This window comes from Dermacentor variabilis, chromosome 2, assembly GCF_050947875.1.
Source record: "Dermacentor variabilis isolate Ectoservices chromosome 2, ASM5094787v1, whole genome shotgun sequence".
NCBI lineage: Eukaryota > Metazoa > Arthropoda > Arachnida > Ixodida > Ixodidae > Dermacentor > Dermacentor variabilis.
Window position 1 is genome coordinate 222,111,068 of NC_134569.1, and position 21,068 is coordinate 222,132,135.

The 21,068-nt window shown below is 50.3% G+C and overlaps 1 protein-coding gene across 2 annotated transcripts in view; it reads right to left on the reverse strand.

The window, feature by feature from the left end:
* Positions 1-21,068, reverse strand: part of ATPCL (ATP-citrate synthase) — a 103,993-nt gene that overhangs the window by 53,496 nt on the left and 29,429 nt on the right. The window contains exons 1-4 of one of the 2 annotated variants that reach the window (XM_075682645.1): positions 18,345-18,550; positions 3,602-3,762; positions 2,003-2,125; positions 18-80 (exon numbers count right to left, since the gene is read on the reverse strand). In XM_075682645.1, the coding sequence (XP_075538760.1) occupies positions 18-80; positions 2,003-2,125; positions 3,602-3,754 (339 nt within the window). In that variant the 5' untranslated portion in view covers positions 3,755-3,762; positions 18,345-18,550. Of the gene's footprint in view, positions 1-17; positions 81-2,002; positions 2,126-3,601; positions 3,763-18,344; positions 18,551-21,068 lie in introns of those variants that run through there. The other variant, XM_075682644.1, reaches the window with a different exon arrangement.

Here is a 21,068-nt window from a genome sequence, read left to right on the forward strand (position 1 = left end):
CAGACAGGAATACAAACCTGGGAGTGCTTGCAAAAGGGTTCAATGATGAAATGTCGTAGGCATCCCTTGGCTCGTCCAACCTGCAATGCAAGGTGGCACACGGCCGTCAACGCACGGTGACAACATGATCACCTACGTGAAACTGTACAACAGGGACTCTTACATCATAAAGTCATTCAATGTAAATATTTATCGAGCCTGGCTGAAGCAAAAATATGCCTATCGAGCCTGTGGTGATACCAGAGTAAAGCCGTCAGGTTCAGTAAAGCCAGGTGTCGGCTTACAAGTTTGAACCTACATCTAACATGTGTCAAGAGGCTATACTATATACTGAAAACAACAAATGACCCTGGGGTAGAAGCCGACATGCATAATTGGCTCTTTGCGGACAACTCCACTAGTACGACAAGCGTTGGTGACACATCTATTTAATCAGAAGTTATCTCAAACAGCAGTGCATAGAAACGTGCAAGTCTGTCCACTGCTAGAGGGAACACGCGAAGGCTTGGCTCGTGCTGTGCGCAGTGCCATGTACGGGAAACAATGAAAACCAAGCACACGCGTGAGACGGCGTTGGGGCAATGCACGCCTCGCATCCTCTGCTGCCCCCCCCATCGCTTTGCCTGCGCGAGGTGTGGCGTGCGGCTAGGTGACCACGCGTCTTTAGCAGCGGTTGCGATAAATGTGATCTAAAGGAGCAAAGCTGCACTTCACTTGCCAGCTATCTAGATGCTAAGAGCACAGAAATGATCAAGCTTTCAAAACATTACAGGCGACATGAAGTGCTGTTTTTCTGGAGGAAGCTACACATTCGGACATTATCGCATGATCACTTCGTGGACGGAGCGTGGTGATTGACTCAACAAAACAAGTGACACCGCAGTCTGTTTTCGGCACTGCTGTGTGCGGCACGTTCCAGTGATGTCTGGCTACGACGCGCTCAGTCTGTCGAGTTGCTGGAAGATGCGACATGTCGTGTAACGCGCTACTGTTTGTGAGTCGGGAAACATCATCTATATAATCATTTGAAAGTATCGTTCTTCCAAAACGATTGTGAGGGAGTGACAGTAACATATGTAAGCAAATACATACACAAGAATTTACAGTTACCGACGGTGTTGTGAATGTGCTTCCGTCCGCAGAATGCTCGCGTGAGACGCAGCACAGCGACATTATTTGGCGTGTCCAAAAATACTGTTGTCCAAAACATTGCTCTGCCCTTGATTATTTGCATTTTACGCCATTTCAGTAGAAGTGAGTGTACTTATGTGCTTTTTACGTCTCATGGGTGGCAGTGCATGAATTAAATTTTTCTCCTTGAAGCGGATCCTCTGGACATGCGATTGCATGGCAGGGTGGCCACGCGCAACAATAGAGAAGGGGCGGTCTGATAGCAGACGATGAGCGGCGTGCACCGCTCCTGCGCCATTTCGTGCATGAGCTTGGTTTTCATCGCTTTCCATACATGGCGCTGCGAGGAGCATGAGCCACGGACTTGCGTGTTCCTTCTTACAGTGGACCGACCCGTACAGTTCCACCAGTTCTGTGCACAAGTACAAATTGTGCGCTTATGCTTATGAACTTTACATTCAGCGTGTCGTGGTGCATTCTCATCTTCTGGTGTGTTGAATTATTCTGTTCAAAATAAACAAGCATCGGGACACACAGCTTCCAATATACATCTGGTCACAAAATGTTTCCAGCCATGTTCAGTGGAATCAATGAAATACTAGGCCATCTCGCCAACAACCTTTTCGTTGTTGTACAACCAAGCACGGTTCTTCAGTATAAACTGTCAGACCCTATAAACCTCGGAATTGTTCTCTCAGTTATATTTCAGGTCTTTTTACCTTGATGCCAAAAGTGGCAACAAACCTAAAAGATGGACTTTCAACTGTGCTCTGCAACGAGGCAGTTCCAGCATTTATTTTAAAACAACGAAAGGTATCAACGACAAGCACCAGAGTGAGAAAAAAAAAAGGAGAACAAGAGCTGGACTCACCTCAACCTCTTTGTCCATACGCTGCTTGACCCAGTCCTGTACACTGTTCAGGTCACCATTGACGTGGATCAGGCCCAGCTTGCCCCGACGCTTGATCAGCTGGTCAGGCTTCACCACAAGCTTCTGCAACACAAGACGGTGACAATGATGAAGATTTTAGTTCCATCATTTCTTTTCTTCTAGCTGCATCCAACAACTATCGGATGGAACATCATTACATGACCCCATGACGAGACAGCAGCACATGAACAACCAAGTCAGATTAAACCTTCTGTAGTCTTTTATGCAATTTCCACCACAAGAAATGAGAAGAAAGGGGGTTGAGATTTTTGTTAGTCATACTATCATAAAAAGCCAACAAACACTGTCACCAAGGAAAACATAGGGGAAATTGCTTGTGCCTAATAAATGAAATAAAGAAATGATAAATTAATAGAAATGAAAGTGGATAAAGAAACAACTTGCTGCAGGTGGTGAACGATCCCACAACCTTCACATTACACATGCGATGCTCTACCAATTGAGCTACCGCGGGGCTGTTTCCCCATCCACTTTATTGGGTATTTATGTTTCCTAGTAGAACCCTGGGTGTGTTAGCCAGCGCCACCAGTCACAAACCCTTGGCGGCAGATGTGGAACATCCTCTGTGCTGCAGGCGTTACGAGAACGTGATATTTTTGGTTGAAGGTAACCGGTCAATAAACCCACACATGCTACCTGAACGCATCAATGTTGCTGAATTCAAGACTCATTATGTAAGAAACTAGAAAAAAGGGAGTTAACCGAGGGGCCCGATATTTATTAGTCATATCATAAGAAGCCAACAAACACTGACACCAACGACAACATAGGCGAAATTACTTGTGCTTAATAAATGAAATGAAGTGATAAATTAATGGAAATTAAGGTGGATGAAATAACTTGCCGCAAGTGGGGAGCAGCAGTGGGAACTAGTGTAATTAGTCATATGTACCTTTGACCACAGCTAACGATCAGCATATAGTGCTTTCATACCAGTATTCACAAACTGACAAACCATTTATTTTTTGCTCTGAAAGTACAGAATCAAGGGGTGAGAAACAAAAGCTACTCATTAGGCAGCTTGACAAAGCTCTCTCACTGATAGTTTATGTTTGTGTCCATGCCTTTTTTCACTTGTGCCCATGACCTTGCAGTGATCTTCGGCAAGTATATCGTGAAGCACAGTACTTTTCTCCAGAGTCATGCTGCATTCTATAATAATGCTAATGCACATCTGCAAACAATACTGATTGGAAACATGATAAAGATGCTAACTGACTGATTTGTTGTCAAATCAATTTAGTGCGTGAACTGGTTGAGCGAGAGTGAACTGAGTAAGTGAATTCGATCTGCCGGTGCTACTCTGGAGCTATGAAGGATGGCACAAAGACCTGTGTTGGATGAAATTCGATAAACTGGCGGTGTTCTGCACACACAGGTTGTCCTGCAATCAACCCCATCAGAATGCAGCAACTGTAGACAGACAGGAATCAAACCCAGAACCTGCACGTCCAACCAGAGAACACTGTTCCCATCAAGAAGGTGTGCAACAGTTTCCTGCAGCCATGCAGTACTTGCCTGTGTGGCAAGCCAGGGGTGGCTGTTGCGCAGGGTGTCCCAGCGGGTGTCAGGATTGACGACCGCGAACTCGCAAGGGGCAGCCGCACCGGGTGCCAGGTGCTCATTGAGCAGCCGCTTTCCCGTAGCCTCGTTGATCGCCTTTGCCGACATCCTTTACACTGCACCGGGGAAAAGAAGGAAGCCATTCGTTACCTGAACAAACTAAAATGCAAGGCGTAAGCCACTAATGCGACATTAAAGGAGTACTTAATTAAACCAAAGGTTCAAATCCTTCAACAGCTAGAAAGGAAACTCACAGATGTCAAAGTGCCCTAACTAATCTGCTGTGACACTTGTTTCTACAAACCAGTTTTGGCACTCGGGAGGTCCCTGCATCATGACGTGATACAATGGCTTGCTCCTTTATGGTGATCACTGTAGCTGCCACACATCAGCGCAGCTAGAACAAACGTATGTTGTGTTTACAGCAAAGATGTTAAGGGGAATTCTGCAACCTTTTTGATGTGGTGATGAAAGTAGACAAGGAGTGGTGTGGACACTATCCAATGTCAATCAAAAGGCAGCCACCAACACAGACTGCACGGGAGCCCCGAAGTGGCTGTATGACCAGGGTTTGGGCGACAATGCGCAGTCACCGTCGGCGAGTGCAGTGCTTCTTTTTCGTCATTTGGATACCGACTCGCCCTTTCAAGCGTGAGCCAATATTTCAGCACGCAGGCACATTTATATCCCACTACTGGATCGTAGCTGCTACAATTGACCTCGGAAGTACCACATCTATGATCGGAAGTGGGGAAAGTCAACACATATAAGTGACAAAAAAAAAAAAAAAAAAAAACGTGGCTATGTTAAGTCTACAGTGAATTCCTCATTCCTACATTACCATCACAAAAAACCTCAATTTGGGCAGAATGACTGGACGCATCAAAATGATTAAAAGGTACGCGTCCAAAATCTCATATTTCCTGAATATTATTCCCTCAGGACACTATGCAATGGTGTCGCTTGCTGTTCAGGTATTGGCTACACCAGTGCTGAAGACCTTGACCAGTATAAAAACACCTTATATTGCACTTGCCTTAAAATCAGTATTCCCTGCCGCATAATAATGTTGATTTCCTTACTTTCAAAGCAAGTTATAACTTAAACCATAAAACCGAATGTATAAATTTGATATAGGGAGTTTTATGCATCGAAATGCTAACTGAAGTGCAGAGAATTTAACACAAAGCCAACAGTAATGTTTTTCGCACGCTGCAGCAAATTTTCATCTGCAGATGGCTCAGCAAGCTAGTTATAAATTCATTACTAGACTAATTCACTTCTAATTGAAATAAGCTTTGATGAGGTGAAATAGACACATCTATACTTTGCCTGAATATATACAGCTAGTGCACATGCAGCGTTAGGGCAGCAGTTCCCATGCACAACTTTGACGATCAGTTCTGTAGAGAACTCAGTGGCAATTAGCTATTTTTTACATTTCATTTTCACAACTGCAATTTCAGCTGCCATCTGCATTGGTGTGCATTTTTTTCCTTCACATACATTTGTTTGCACAGAGAGACCTTCACAATTTTGTGATCACTGAGCATGAGGAAGAATTTTCCTGAAAATTTGCTCAGTGTCTTCTCGTTGGCCCTCTACAGGTGTAATTTCTTTACCACCATTTTTTTGAACAGCTGCATTCATCAAACTTTACTGGATGAGTAAGTATGCACTTTTCTTTCATTTCCACGTTAAAGGCCCTATGGCTTGCAACGCAAGGGGGAAGGGGTCCAAAGGTTACTATAAATTCTTTCAATAAACTATAAAAACACAAAAAAGCAACAAACATAAGATTAGGAAAACATGAGAACCTGTTTGGAATTTTTAAACTTGTCGTGGCATGTTAGACCATGTCCAGTACGTCCCAAGACGATTTTCAAATAAATTAAGTGGCGATGACGGTGCCACGAGGCATAAATAAATCATTCCAACGCAGCACTGCTCAGTCGCCGCAGGTGACACGCAGCAGCGCAATGACAACGAAACGCCAGGTCAATGCACGCCAGAACAACAACGGTCTCGCGACGGGGCTCCACACTTATTGAATGCCAAGGTTGGCCATTCTGGCAAACCTGATGTTTTCCAACAAGCGAGATCGCATCGTATTTTCAGTGCCACCCCCGATCCCGGCTTCTCGGGATTCCGTCATCGAAATTCTATCTCCGCAACACGCGAAGGCAGCAGGGACTCCTGGAGACAAAACGCTTACGTGTGTGGAATTTACACGGCAATCACGAAAAGTAACAAAATCGAGAAAGAAAAAAGAAAAACAGCGGACGAGAATGCTTTAGAGAATGCGTGGCGTCAGCGCCGCAAGGCAGGACACGGCGCTATCAACGGGGCCTGCGCGAGAAAAACAAACGCTCCCCTTCGATGCTTCTAACAAAGTGAGGCCATGCTACGCCGGAGAGGGCGCGGGGCAAAACCGCTACCCAATGGGGCGGGAGGGGGGGCGACGCCCGTACGAGGAAGGGCAAGGTCACCGGGCTACGAGGAAAGTCGGCCGGGGCCGACGTCAGCAGCCGTGGCGCGACCGGAAAGTCCGCCCGGCGAACGGCGGTCCATTCGAAACGGGCACACCGCTGCATCGCGCTGCGGACGCCGCACGCTGCGGTGACGTCTGGTAGCCGTCTGCTGCGCTCCTCGCAAAATATGTGAAGAGCGCAGCCGTAGGTGCAGCCTCGAGCACGCGATGGCAACGCGAGACGAAGGACCCGCGATATGACAGCGACTCGCGTGTACCGTTACATCGCGGCGGCCGGCACATGTCACGACTGCGTGACTGCGATAACGGCGCGCCACGCACAACCGCCGTCGCTTAAACGCGTGCACACAGTTCGGATTGACTGCGCGCGAGGAGATTTCCGCAAGTTCGCGCGATAAAATTGCAGCAATTAACAGAAATGGATCACTGTCAGTGGCGTAGCCAGGTCGTCTGACACCCGGGGCCCGTAGGTCTTCGATCACACCCACGCCCGGGTGTAGTCAGGAAGGCGGGGATATCGAAAATATCCGGAGAGTGGGGGGGGGGGGGGGGGAGGGGAGAAGACGGGTGATTTTTCAGCACCAGGGGACGTATTCTGCGAGAGTCCACTAGGCTGCTGCTGATTGGATGCAGCTGTGCGAGAGAGAAGACAAGAGGTCCCAGCCTATCAGCAGCGGCCGAAATGGTCAGTCCACTAGGTGGACTCTTGCAGAATACCTGCCAGCACAATCGCTTTGGACTCTCCCCCCCTCCCCCCTTCGCTTTAGTTCCAAGAGATCGCTAATGTAGCAGTTATAAAGACTTATTTTCCGCACCAAATAGCACAGAGTGCTGCACTAATAACGTGTGATAAGCGCATTTACGCATCTGCTGTCAGACTAAGACTTGGCAGCCAATACAGATAAGGCTTTAATTAGCGATTTTGGAGGTGGTATTGCATTTGCAAAATTGAAGCCCGACAGTCATATTTTGCACAACAACAAGTTCACACAAATCATCGTAGGTACAACGGCGTGCAGTATTTTGGCTGTCGCCAGCTCTGGAGCTCAAACGAAAATTAAATAGGGTGCGGAGATCAGCGTCACTGACAAGCTATCAGAAAACGCCACCTGCTTCCTTGCTGCGCGGGCGCCAATGCCATGACGATTACGAGTTCTCTTCATTCTGATCTATAAAGCCTTTATTTGCTGCTACTGGCAAACGTGATCATCCGAGCTGCGGTACTGCCACAAGATCGGAAACGGAATAGCGCACGCTCTGCGTCGATTCGTGGCGACACCATGCAAAAAACGAGAAGGCCACCATGAAGCCCGTGCCAGCGAAAGCTTGTACTACAGTTGGTCTGCACTCGCAATGGAGAGGATAGAGAACGACGTCATTGGTGCAGTAGTTCAAATTTCTTTCGGTACTGCCATGCTGGGCATCCCGCAGTGCTGAAGTACTGTATGCTCTACACCCAAGGCGACTTTGTTTAGGGAAGTTTTTTTGAGTTCATGATATGAATTTGGATCCCCAAGTCCCGATTGCAATGTTTTACACTGTAATTGCTAATTAAGGAGTTATTTAAGACATCCTTATTAATTATCTACCGTACTTTTCACGACACAGAGTTCCTAGTAATCAGAAGGACACGTAACCTGATAGAATACCGGGAGATTTCCTCACAAAATTCACCTTTTTGTAATATTTCGTGTAGCTATAGAGGTCGTTATAAGGGACACTGTGAAAGTAATTGTGACTTGTGAGGCCGGGATGATAGCAGCGCCTGTGGAGCTGGTGGATGAGAGATCAATCAGTGTGAATCTGCGTCCTTTGTTCATATGCCTCGTTCAGTAACGACAGTGTGAACTGATGTAGAGCCACTGTTGATTGACGGGTCTTCTTCGTAAGTCCCGGAATCGTGAGACGTACTTGTGGCTGTCGTAGGCGCCAGAGGGGTAACAGTCGTCTTGCTGCTGGGTAAAGCCCGACGGAAGGTAGCCTTGATGTGTCGCCACAAGTTTGGAAAATGTGGCTCGAAGTCTTTGCACCGGCAAAGCAGCAATATAGTGACTGGTGTTGGAATCTCAGCGCTGACACCCGTTGTTGTAATCGGGTTGCAAGCCCCAAGGGTAGCGTTGGCCTGGCGGCCTGGGGCACAACTGGAAGCATCCGAAGGTCCTGGCAAAGCATGAGTCGACTGCTAACAGAACAACTTCTTTATTGTAGCATCGCAAAAGAACGGGCGGTCAGGTCGACCGAAGTGGAGAGACGGGAGAGCACGTTACTCAACAGAAGAAATCGGAGCCTCTCTCGGCGTCCGGGAGCAGCTGCTCTTATACTCTCGGAGTCGAGGGGAAGAAGGAACGCCTCGTCAGACGCGCACGTGATGCGCCGCTCGGGCACGTTGAGACGAGTAGGTGACGCATCCGCCGGGCCGGCGCCGCTCAGACCTCCTCGCTTCACAGTTGGGGGAGGTCCTCTCCCCGGCTGCCGCGCTTTGACAAGCGTGGGCACCAACATGCACACACACACGCACGCGCACACGAAGACACGTGGCATTGAAACATGCCTGGACGCGCTTAGCGGGGAGGCGTAGCAGCGGCGCCGAATGGGCCAAAATGTCCGCCGCTTTGAACGAAGCCCCGGCGTCCGCTGCATCCGCGCCGGCTATACCGCGCGTCGTAGGCGAAACGTAACACTGGGTAATGCGTGCTTTAAGGTTGTCAGTCGTTATACATGCTGGAACCAAGCAGTCTCTAGTAAGCACGAGTGTTGCGCGAGACGAGGCGCATCGTGGTAGTCCAAGACATGTCCGCAGAGCCTGGCCTTGCAAACTTTTGAGGGTACGAATGTTTGTTTTACATGCGTTCGCTAAAACCAGGCAAGCTGTACTGTAAACAGCCCAGAAACATTGTTCTGTACAGCTGCAGCATGGACCGTACCGACGGGCCCCAGGCTTTTCCGCACAGGAACTTCATTATATGTACAACCGAAATTAGTGTCCGCTTCAGGTAGATGCAGTGGGGGCTCCACGAAAGGTCCCTCTCAATCACATCTAAGAAGCGGTGATACTTCTGGTATTTGATGCGCTGGCTATTGAGAGAAGCAGGGCATGTATGGTGACATGGATTTGCGCGTAAACGCGATTAACGCGCATTTTTCGATGGCACACTAGAGCCCTGTTTGCGGATATACGAACAAGCTCGCGTGCCTGCCCGCTGAATTCTTGTGCGCACTTGAAGACGAGTCACCGCAAAAGACCAAAGACAAATATCATCGGCGTGCATTGACAGGTGAATTGTCTCGGGTAATATTTCAGCAAGGCCATCTATAGTTAGGTCAAAGAGAACAGGGCTCAATACCCCGCCTTGTAGGACGCCACCGTGAAAACAACATCAAAATGACAAAGAGATAGTTAGCTATGACTAGGAGACAGTGTTTTTACTCAATACCGCGAAACTGATACGAAACTAATACAAATGATACAAAACTGATTAATGGAACCCTGTATACATATTGACGATGCACAAACAATTGTGGGACATGAGCGCACCACACGAGCACATGAACCGCTCCGCTACCATTTACGCCCAGTCAAGCCGGCATAAGTGACAGACATACCTGGCACCACCCCTCCACCTGGCACCCGGGGCCAGGTGGAGGGGTGGTACCACGTATGTGCTGATCACTATAGTGCAAGAAAAGACGGTAACTATCAGGGACAAAGGATCAGTCACAAATATGATATAATTACCATTAAACGACTTCACAGACAGCCTTTCAACAATATTAGAGCCTGCTTGCAAACAATTTTTCCAGGGATGGACGAATGCTGTATGACAAGCTTTATAAAAACGTTAAAAAGGCGTACATTTGATTCAGCGACAATATTTACGTACCGTTTATTGCTTCCCTGCGTAATTCCGTAGAAAAAAATTCACAGACGATTACGATACTGCCTAATGCGAAATCTGAGCACAGCTCTACACACATTTTCATGTCGCGATATATTGGCTGGCGCGGACGGTCTATCTCGAGCGCTGCAAACGGAACAAAGTGTGGCGCGACTGCCTCATTAATCGGGATATCATAAGAGACAGTGCGTGGGTGACGCCTGGGCGATATTCACAGACGACAAAGCAACCGCAGCAGACCTCTCAGACGCCACGCGCTACTCTGGCGCCATCTCGTGGCCATCAATGACGCACTACGCTTTTAACGCGAAAGTGTTAATAATAATAATAATATTTGGGGTTTTACGTGCCAAAACCACTTTCTGATTATGAGGCACGCCGTAGTGGAGGACTCCGGAAATTTCGACCACCTGGGGTTCTTTAACGTGCACCTAAATCTAAGCACACGGGTGTTTTCGCATTTCGCCCCCATCGAAATGCGGTCGCCGTGGCCGGGATTCGATCCCGCGACCTCGTGCTCAGCAGCCCAACACCATAGCCACTGAGCAACCACGGACGCGAAAGTGTTAAAGGGACACTAAAGGTTACTAGTAAGTCAACGTGGACTGCTGAAATACCATCCCAGAAACCTCGAAATGCTTGTTTCGTGCCAAGGAGAGATTTATTTTAAGAGAAAATGCGTTCTGAAGCGTCCAGGTACCTCTAGCGCAGTTCAAATCGCCCGCCCTCCGATCGAGGAGTACTGACATCATGGTCTCATAGTGACGTTGCGCCATCGGTGAGTAGAACGGCGTACGCAGACGGCGCTACGGCTTTTCTGCGCAAAACGCAAACGCGCGGCCAGAAACAGAGCCAAGACAGAGCCGACAGCAGAGCGAAAGCGGGAGTATGGTGGTTAGCGGAAGGAGAAACGCGCGACCATAAGCTGGTACTTCATTCTATGACGCAAACCTCGACGCTCGTCGCAATGGACCCTGACAACGACAGATTGGCTCGCGATGCTGGGCTCAACTTCAGCGATTTGAGCACTGACGAGTGCGACCTGCTGCTGGGGGCTCGCGCTGCCGGCGTCGTTGCGTACTACAACGGCGGCCTCGACATCGGCTCTCCGGAGCGGGCAAGCAACGAGGGCTTCCCACGACATCACACGGACGTAGCATTCTTACTGCTTGTTCCAAATGAAAGTATCGCGAGCCAGCAGAACCCGCACAGCACGACGCGACAACGAATCTACTGAAACTCCAAAGCGTGCGCGGCGCAGAGTCGAGAGCGCAGAGTCGAGCGAAAACGAAACCTTTCGACCACAGGGTAACGTCAAAATGTTTTTCGTAGAATCGAATAGACGTAGACAAGTAGCATTTTCTTCCGTCTTATAATCGAATGAAATGATATTTTCAATACGAGTAGTTGAGTATTAGTAACAAATTATGAGGAGTGCTTTCGTCATCGGGTTAGTACCGGAATGTCGCTGAGGGGTCTCAAATCGTGTCATGCATTTACCTCAATTTCTCGGTTACGAAAGCTCTGTTCGCGATTATATTGACGCCTTAGACGTTCTAGAACATTGCTCTACCACTTTAACTTGACTTTCTGGTAACCTTTAGTGTCCCTTTAAGAGGGAGCTTTAGCTCGGGCCCAACTTCGACGCGGCCTATTCAAATAGATGTAAAACGCAAAAAAAAAAATACGCTTTTCTGAGATGGCCACTGGACCGATTTTAATGAAATTTGTTGCATTTGAAAGAGAAAGTTAAATTCTAGTGACTGTTGGAAGTGGAAATTCAATTTAGGGCATAAATTTTGTTTAAAAGACCCGAAAATGCGAAAGGTTGAATAAAATAGAAGCATGAAGCTACATGAAATAGCTCTGCACCAAGAACAGATATTGCGATACTGTAAGCGGCACCCATTAGACCATTTAAAGCGGACAAATTCCGCGTGTCATTTTATACCTTACGTGAATTTATGTTGTGTACACGGGTTCTGCAAAAGCTCTATTTTCATATTACTAAATTTTTTCAGACTCATGTGTAACAGCAATTTCATCCGCTTTACATGCACTATTCGATGCAAATCACAGAATTGTGATATATTTCATTGCTGAGTGACCAGAGCTGTAAACTCGACAGTTTCGTTTTCAGGACATCATCGATTTTTGCCAATTAATAAAACATTGACAACCCAAATAAGAAAATTTGAAACCAACTGTTCCAAAATTAAGTTTTTCTTTCAAATGCAACAAACCTCGTCAAATTTGGTGCAGTGGCTGCCGAGAAAAAGGAATTCTCCGTTCGCATGTATTTGGATAGGAGCACCTGAGCTAAAGCTTCCTCTTAAGAGAGCCGTGAAGGCATGGTCGAATACTCTGTTATTCGATTAATCATTCATCAGTATTGCCTTTATTCGTATAACCACCTTCGATGCAGGATTCTTCATCGATTTCTACTAGATGTAGACTGTCTAGTAGAAATCTCACGCTTTCGCCCTACCTTCCTAGGACCTCCGCTTTCCCGCCCTCGTGGTTCAGCTGCATTCTCCTCCTCTTTCCTCGTTCGCTCTCATTCTTTGCTCGTTCGCTCGGTTACACCGACACTCGCCGCAGGAACAGGCGCCTAAGATCTGCGCTCTAAAACGTGCTTGTCGCAAAAATTTCAGAAGTTGAGGAAAAAGAAAACAAATAGCTACTGGCGGACTTGTGCGCCGTGGGGACATGAAAAAAAGGACCCCGCTGCAAGGAAAAAAAAATATTTACTGCTTGTAGCATAAATTATGAAACTGCTAAATGGCTAAAGTGCACGCCGAAAATCCCAAATGACAGACTATAACAAAAAAAAAAATCAACAGGGTTTCGAGTAGGCTTCCGCCACAAAACCGAAAACGGAGCTTGCATTACCCGTTTTGTTCCTGCACTACTTCGAAACTTTCGTTGTTTCACTTCTGATAATCTGCGACTTTGTTTAGCTTACGGAGAACTCTAGTCAGACTTTAGCTGTCGGTTGTTGGGAAATATTCGGTTAGTTTCGAATATTCTAAAATAACGAATGGTTGCTTTTGGAATACCAATCCAATATGCCGCGCTAACTGTTCGTATTCGAACATTTGCCCCACCCTACTCGGTACCTATATCAAGCCTAGCCCAGAGTTAATGTGATAACTAAAGGAATCCTCTACTCGGTGTCAACGTGTTGTTGAAATATGGGCTTCGACCTGCGGTTGCCGTACCCACGAACTCCGGAGAGTTCTTGCCTTCCACGTGATACGAGAGTTCTTCTGAGAAGTCCAAGTAATCACTAGAGTTTGTCACGTCTACAACTGATTTGGCACGCCTTTACCACTGGACGTTCCTCCCGAGAGTCCACGTGCATTATATATTGCGCCTTACACCTTGAATGGTTTTGACCGTTAACCCGAAAGCGATTGCGTGATATATTTATCCCGATTAAAAAGGTAGATCGAAGCATGCAGAACTGTATGCGAGTGGTTTAATCACGTTTAGTGCCATCAGCTCCAGAGAAAATCGACGCTATTTTCATCTACAGACATTTTCGTCGCCGGAGACGACGAAACGAAGGCGTGAAGCGAGTTTGTAATGCCGCGGGATGTCATGAAAATCTACAATGCTGCCTCAACGTGGCGAATCATTACCGCGCTGTGTTACAGCTTCACGTACACGTATACAGGGGAAGAAGGAAAGAAAATGGGGATTTGTTATAGCGAATATGGGGAGACCGCTACTTCTGCCTGCTTGAAGACGCCGCTTTCAGAATGTAACTGGCGCATTTAAAGAAAATAAAAGCGTTTTTCACATTCGTAACATGCCAGCCGGTAACACGAACCAAACGGTGTTCGTATATTTTCCTACGATAACGATTTACAAGCCTTATTTAGTTGAGTACGGCATCGGAGCTTACCGAAAAGTAAAACGACGAAACGGAGTACACGAGTCCCTGCCAGTCATCGCACCCGTGGCGCGCGTATTCGCACTATAGCCCACGAGATACACCCGAGGGTCACCCGAGGGTGACCGCCACACACGATCGAGACACCGCGTCACACAGAAGGCGAGCGTAAAAAATGTCCGCTATTTCGACAGCTGTCAGAGTAGTTACGTAATGCGGTGACGGGGCACGTGCTTAAAAGCTAACGCGGCTGAAGGAACAGTTTCGCGTACTAAAGCCGCCGACGAACCACGGCACGCCGGGGCGCCCGCAGAGGGCGAGAAGTGCGGCCAAAACAACCGAGCAGACGACGCCCGATTACGCGTTCGATTAAGCGAAGCAAGGACGCGCGCGCGGCCTTGTGACCACCGCCAGGGTTACCGAGCGACACGGCTGGCGGACGTCCTGTCTAGCGCGTTATCGATCACGGAAACTGCGAGACGCTGCAAGCAGATAGAAATCGGACGCCGCAACTAGAGTGCAGATTGCGCCGTCCGGATTCGGCGCACCGCAGGTTCCTTGCTCCAATCACAGCGGACTTTCCGATCACCTCGGAGATGGCAACGCGGTTCGCTGGGGTCGCGGCACGATCACGCGGCGCATCGACGGGAATATGGCGTCCAAAACGACAGATCGCAGTCGATCGCGACGCAGGCGATCCGGGTATTAAAACCAGCCGTAAGAGCAACGTCAACAACGAATGACGCGCCCGCGGGACGGCTCGAGGCTAAAAGAAAAAGTTTAGACGTGCGAAACCCTACCTGGCAATGATAATAGAGAGACATTAGTAGCGCGCCGAGTGGCCACAAAAACCGGTTGAGCGGTTAACGGCAGGAAGCCCGGAGGTTCGCGGGCACGTACACGATCGGAAAACGTGCTATAGGGGCACGCGCAGAGCCTGGAAATTACGCGGGCTGCGGGCGCAAATACGATCCTCGCCAGTGCCCTGGTTGCCCAGTGCGCAACGGGGCCTCCGCTTAGCGCCGCGAAGAGTGAGAGGAATGCACTGCGGGGCAACGACCTTGGAACGAGGCTGGAAACGTTGCGCCGAGGCGTCACGTCCGAAAGGAACGAGAAAGAAAACGGCTCGGCTACGCGGACGTCGAAAAACAGAACCGACATCAACGCATACGGCTCTTGACGCGCACTTCACAAAATCTGGACAAACTGGCGCATTTTTTTTTATTTGTGTGTGTGTGCGTGTGTTGTGCGTGCGTTGTGCGTGCGTGTGTGCGTGCGTGTGTGCGTGCGTTTTCACCAAAAAACCGTCGGAATGCTACACAGAAGCGGAGCGAAAAACCTCACGCTTGGCAGCGAGTGCGGCGAGTACACGGGCGTCTGAAAATGCAATGCATCCAGGAACGAGCAGAGATGTGCCGCCCGACGTCGTCTGCTGAGCGAGATGGCGGGATTCGTTGCCCGAGGAAGGCGCATCGCCATAGAGAAAGTGCAGGAAACTAAAGACAGAACAGGCGCTTACCGAGTAGTGAGGTGTAATCGAAAACAAGAATAAACGACAGACTCGAGCGATTCCTTCAGCTCTGAAGTGTTTTACTGCGACAGCAGCAGGCTCTCACACAACGGTCGTCGTCACATTCTCAAGAATGACTGCTAAATCCCGACGTCTTCGTCCGGGGGCGGCTTGCACAAACCTTTAATCACGAAAATAACGAATTTAAGAACCCATTCTTGTGCGGACTAGGAGTTGTCTACAGGGCTCATTTAAGAAGGCGCCCTTAAATTCGTCATTATATTAGTTATTAGATGCTCCTGCAAGCCGCCCTTGGGTGCTCCAGTGCCTGCCGCCGCTATCGGAACTTGCGTGGCGCGCACAAAACACAGCGCAAACGCCATGTAGATGCAAGAGGTCACTAGCGCGCATGCGCCTCTAGAGTGCCCACCGCCGCACTGTCTTCGATGATGTCAACAGCTGCACGCAGTGGGCAGGGTCCTGGGGGTGGTATTCTGTAAGAGTCCACCTAGTGGACTTTCCATTTCGGTCCCCGCTGTTGCTGCTCACAGGGAGGATTTGCTTCTCGCTCACGACGCACGAGGCTCTGACGCCGAACCGGACCGCTCCTAGAACCGCTTAATCCTTGCTACAGTGATATTATAGTGCACCTGCACCGCAGCACTAACGCGCACTTCACTCAAACAATTTTTTGTTTTTGCAGAAAGCAGCTCCTTGGCGCCCGTTCCTGAGGCGGACGTCGACGTCGCCCCTCGTAACCGAGCGAACGAACGAACACAGCAAAGGACGAAAGCGAACGCGGACCGCAGTGGCATACGAAACACTGCGATAACGAAACGAGCGCAAGGAGGAAAGCGGAGGAGGGGGTGTAGCGTGACCATGAGGCGGAAAGCCGAGGAGGCCATGGCGAAACCGTAAGAAAACCGCATTGCCGAACAAGACGGAAGTTTGCGACGACGATGGCTACGAGAGGGCGCCAGATTAGCGCGCGTCGGCTGTATGAAAAAGTGCTGCATATGCGGAAGTCTATCTGCGGCGGCTGCTGTGAATCACGCCCACGCGCTGCCTCTCGCGAACTACCGATTAGCGCGGCAGTCCCGCCACAGATCGCTCCGTTTGCAACGTGCCGCACGAGACATTGTCCGCGCAAGCCAATATATCGTGAAATGAAAACGTGAATATTTTTATTAAACGTAACGGGCATAGAACGTGAAAAAGCGCTTCAACCACACCTGCGATGAGTAAAGCTCACGCCCTGGCCCAGGCTTTGGCGAACATGCGTGAAGCTCGAGTCCGGATCTTTGCTTCGGCCAACTTGGGCTCTACACGCCACGCTGTTATTACGCTGTTATTAGCACCCGCTACCTACCGAGCAAATAGAACGTGAACGATCGCCTTGCAAATATGAAGCTCAGAGCGCTGGTACCTAATATAACGCTTGTTATTGCGCATTATACCATACAGAGAGACTACAGCGAGCAATGAGCGAATCGGCGCCCACCATTTCAGTACCGTGCATTCACTAAGGCACGGAGGCCTGGAAAACGCTCAGGCAGCTGGAGTACAACAGCTCAAAGCCATACCACAGCAGGCGGAGGGGACGAAGAAAGCGCGAGATTGGACGGATCAAGGGTGAGCCGGTTAAAAACAACACTACACGGTGGGTGGTAATTTTCTTAAAGCGAAGCTTCACTGTTGCTGTGGCTGTCTTGCACGCCGCGTAGGGGGTTGGTTCAAAGCGTGTATATACATGGAAGGATAGTGGCGAAGAGGAAAGGTGACGCGAGAAACTCGTTTTCACCTTGCGCACAAGCCCTCTGGAGCACCCTGGGCGTCGCCAGCGTACAATCTTGACGGCTGTAATTATCCGTGACCTCCCGCAAAACCATTGCAGAAACTGCAGCGTTTACGTTTCTGTTAACTGCAACGGGCCACAGGGGAAGTATACAGAATAGTAAAAAGGAGGAGGGAGAGGAGCCAGAAAACGGGTAAAACCGACACAGTCGCGAAGCGAGTGAATAACAGCCTTGCCACTCCTCGATCCCACTTCCCATACAGGGGAGAGGGCGGAACAGGTAAATGATGATGTCAGAAGGCAAGCAAACACCACTACGTAGCGGGCAGCCGTCGTAGGGTAATGATAATGATCAACCCTCTCGGAGAGTATGAAAAATGGCACACAACTTCTTAAGCAAATACGACTGCCCGTGTGTTCTGTGTACTAAGCAAACAGCAGTGGCGCATGCAAGGTAACGTTTAACGTAGACCCGGCACTCTGGTACCTGACTAAACGCTGTAGTTAAACATTCGCCGCCAAGATCACCGCTAACTACGGTCAATCAAAGCAAACGGAACCCAAATCTTCGCTTACATCGACTGCCACAGTGCATGGGATCCGCGTAGATGTTTGTTTTTCCACACGTCAGGACATGGTGCTTCCGCCGATCGTATCCCGAGTGAGGGTGCTCGCTCAAACCACAGGCAACAATCACTGGCGCGTGCTCCGCCGCTTCCCCCCGTATTATGAAATGCGCGCGGCGGTTCAGTCAGCGCGGGAATGATGACGCGCCTTAAGGCACGACTCTCATACCCACAACAGACAGGCAATTGGTAGTAGATGAATGTGCCTAAACTTCGTCATTCCGACTGTCGCAACTTTGCAAATCGAAACTTTGCTTCAAGGAAGCGTTGCGTTATAAATGCCCCCAATTCGCATTGGTCGCACATGCGCGCAGAAACTTATTTTCGTCACGTGTTTCGACAATCCGCTGTATTCCTCCCGCGTATGTAAGCGGTTGCCGCGGCCGGAAACTGAACCGGCGATCTCGTGCTCAGCAAGGCAACGCAATTTGGTCAAGAAAATGCCAACGCCCTCAGTGCCAAATTGACCCGCAAATCCTTACCTTTAGACGTGCAGCTGGATTGAACGGGTAAGTCAAAGCCTACACCGAGCCTGCTCACGCCGGCGACTGTTCGCGTGGAGAAGCAACAAATCGCGAGGCAATTCGAGAGGCGCCGTTTCCGCGCTCGCATAGAAGCCGCACGCTCCTCGATGCGCACGCTGGCAAGCGGTGGGACGCCCTTCACCGCGCGCTCGGAATGATCGGACAGCAATTAGCGAAGCACGCTGCCCGCGCGCTGTCTTCCCCGTTGGAGCGCGCCAGCGGCGGCGACGTCTACCGAAGGTCAGCGAGCGCGGCGAGGAAGCAGGGCGCGCGCGCGCAAACTCGGGAGGGCCCTCTGACGTCACGGCGTACGGCGACCACGTCACCATTGACGCTGCGCGCGCTCGCCCAGCCGAGCCGACGGGGCAACAACCCCGGGAAGCGCGAACACTGGAAAACAAGTCCGTGGGGCGGTGGAGAGAAGGCTGCGACGGGGCGTTCATTGATGGTCCTGCAGGCCGCCATTACGAGCATCTATGTCAGGAGGCATTTTGTTCGTTGATTTGAGAAGCCACGAACAGTTGTACAGCCTATTCGGCAAGCGACTACTGTTTATCGCGACAGAACAGGCTTCCCGTCACGTTTCTTTCCCATTTATTATTAATATTTTCTCAACGGGGCAAACGGAGCATCCGTAGCGTCGAAACAGGAACGCTAGCTAGCACCGGATACCGCCATCTCTTAGCAGCGCCAGCAGCCTAACAAACCGGTGCATTGTTACCTTTCTCGAAACTCGAGAGGCATATGCTAGGGTCGGATATTTAAATCGTGAGGTTTTACCTGCCCGAAACCAGGACACGATGGCGAGGCGCCCCCGTAGTGACGGACTACGGATTATATCTGACCGGTTGGGCTTCCTTAACGTGCCCTCGAATCCAAGCGCACGAGCCGATTCGCATTTCGCCCCAACGCGATGCGGTCGGCGACCCCGGCAGCGCAAGCGCCGCCGCCACTCATTCGGCTGCCAGAAGGAGCGCGTGCGCCAAGGAAAACGCGCTTGGAGAGCGAACACCGTCTCCCGCACCACAACTGACGATACCACCGGCGATGCGGACGACTTCGTCACCTTCCCGCCGGACGCGAGCCCTTCGCATCGAGCGCGACACTCGGGCGGTCCGCACCGCCTTTCCCGCAGCACGCGCAAGCTCGCACTCTCACCGCTTCCTACAGGCAGGCTTGTCGAAGTGCCCGCCGATGCCGACGATGTGGCTGGCCAAACCCTTAAGGCTGAACCCCATGAGCGCGATATTTTGCGCGACAGCGACGGATCGGGCCGTCGCGTGAACAGATCGCTCGGTTCTGCAAATCTATAGAATTCGTCGCTCGTCGCCCGGAAGTGCTATGAGCGACTAGCCAATAGCGCGAAGCCGGAACTGGATGTATACATAACTCAAGTACTTCTGATTGTCGCACGGAACGAGCAAACGATTGAATTTTTATACGTGCAAGGATAAGAACCTACTGCAAGACTTTCAGAAGTATTTTATGCTGCTTTTTACAGTAATACACGTCAACTTAAGTTAATAAAGTAAGCGTCACGTTAGTCTCGGCGCCTATATTGCTGCCCTCATTCCGGCAACACTGGGGAGACATCGTTCGAAGTCGTCGCTCGCATGGGGTGCGACTTGTAGGCGACGAGCGAACGCGACAACCATCTCCATCGCGTCGCTTGTCGCGTGCAGGATCGCTTGTATGGGGTTTACACTTTACTCCTCAACACCGGTCCTAAGAAGAAAACGCACCACCATTCCTACAGGCACCACCTCGAACCAAGCGGCGTCTCGCGACGTGCGCCGCTCCATCGACTACACACACCGGCCACGAGCCGACAGCGCCAACACGAGTTCGGACGAGCGGATGGCACTAGAACGTGAAGCGGCTGGTTCGTGCCGGAAGGAAACACTGCCCGCAAGAAAGAGGCCCTGCGGTATTTTTTCTTCCTTATCTGCACCTTCCCCCTACTTGGCGGCTGTTTTGCCCGGTGTGTAGAACTTGCGCCACTGGGTCTGCAGGGGTGCCGCACAAGGCGAACGAGTCGGCGACAGACGCAACCGAGCGCGGAGTGAGAAGGAAAGGGGATCCAAGCGTGCACTGGGATGCCCAGAAGTGCGCGGATTTCAGCAGACGACAGCTTTCCTTCTACGCGATTTCCGCATATGCGTGGCATGCGGCGATCTTTAATGATCGCCGATTTAAGGTTTCGCGCGCGGAAGGCATTATTTCTACACCGAGCAGCCGCTGTGCCTCGGACAAACGTTACCAGGGCAGCAATGCAGACTGCCGTTTCGGGAGGTTTGAGACCTTCGGCGTCCTGCATTACGTGTGGTGACCGGCTACGAGAAATTAGCGGTTGGCTACACGGGCGCACGTCTCTTGCTTGCCCCTTCAAGTCCTGCCGATGCCTTGGTTCCTTCGCCCGAATGAACGCGTGACCGCATACGTGTCGCGGGTCACAGGACTGTCGCTGCGCCGAATCCACAGAGCCAGGGACAGTGCCAGCCGCTCTCGCGAGCGTGCCACAGGCTCGAACAACGGGCCGGATCATCTGCGCGGCAGAACGTAATCGCCGCCCAAGGAGTGGCTTCGAAAGGTCTGCAGCGAATACTGCGCATGCTCCGGTTATGCGAAAGCGACACCGGCACACAGAGGAATATTAAAGGAAAGGCGGGGACACTGACTGCG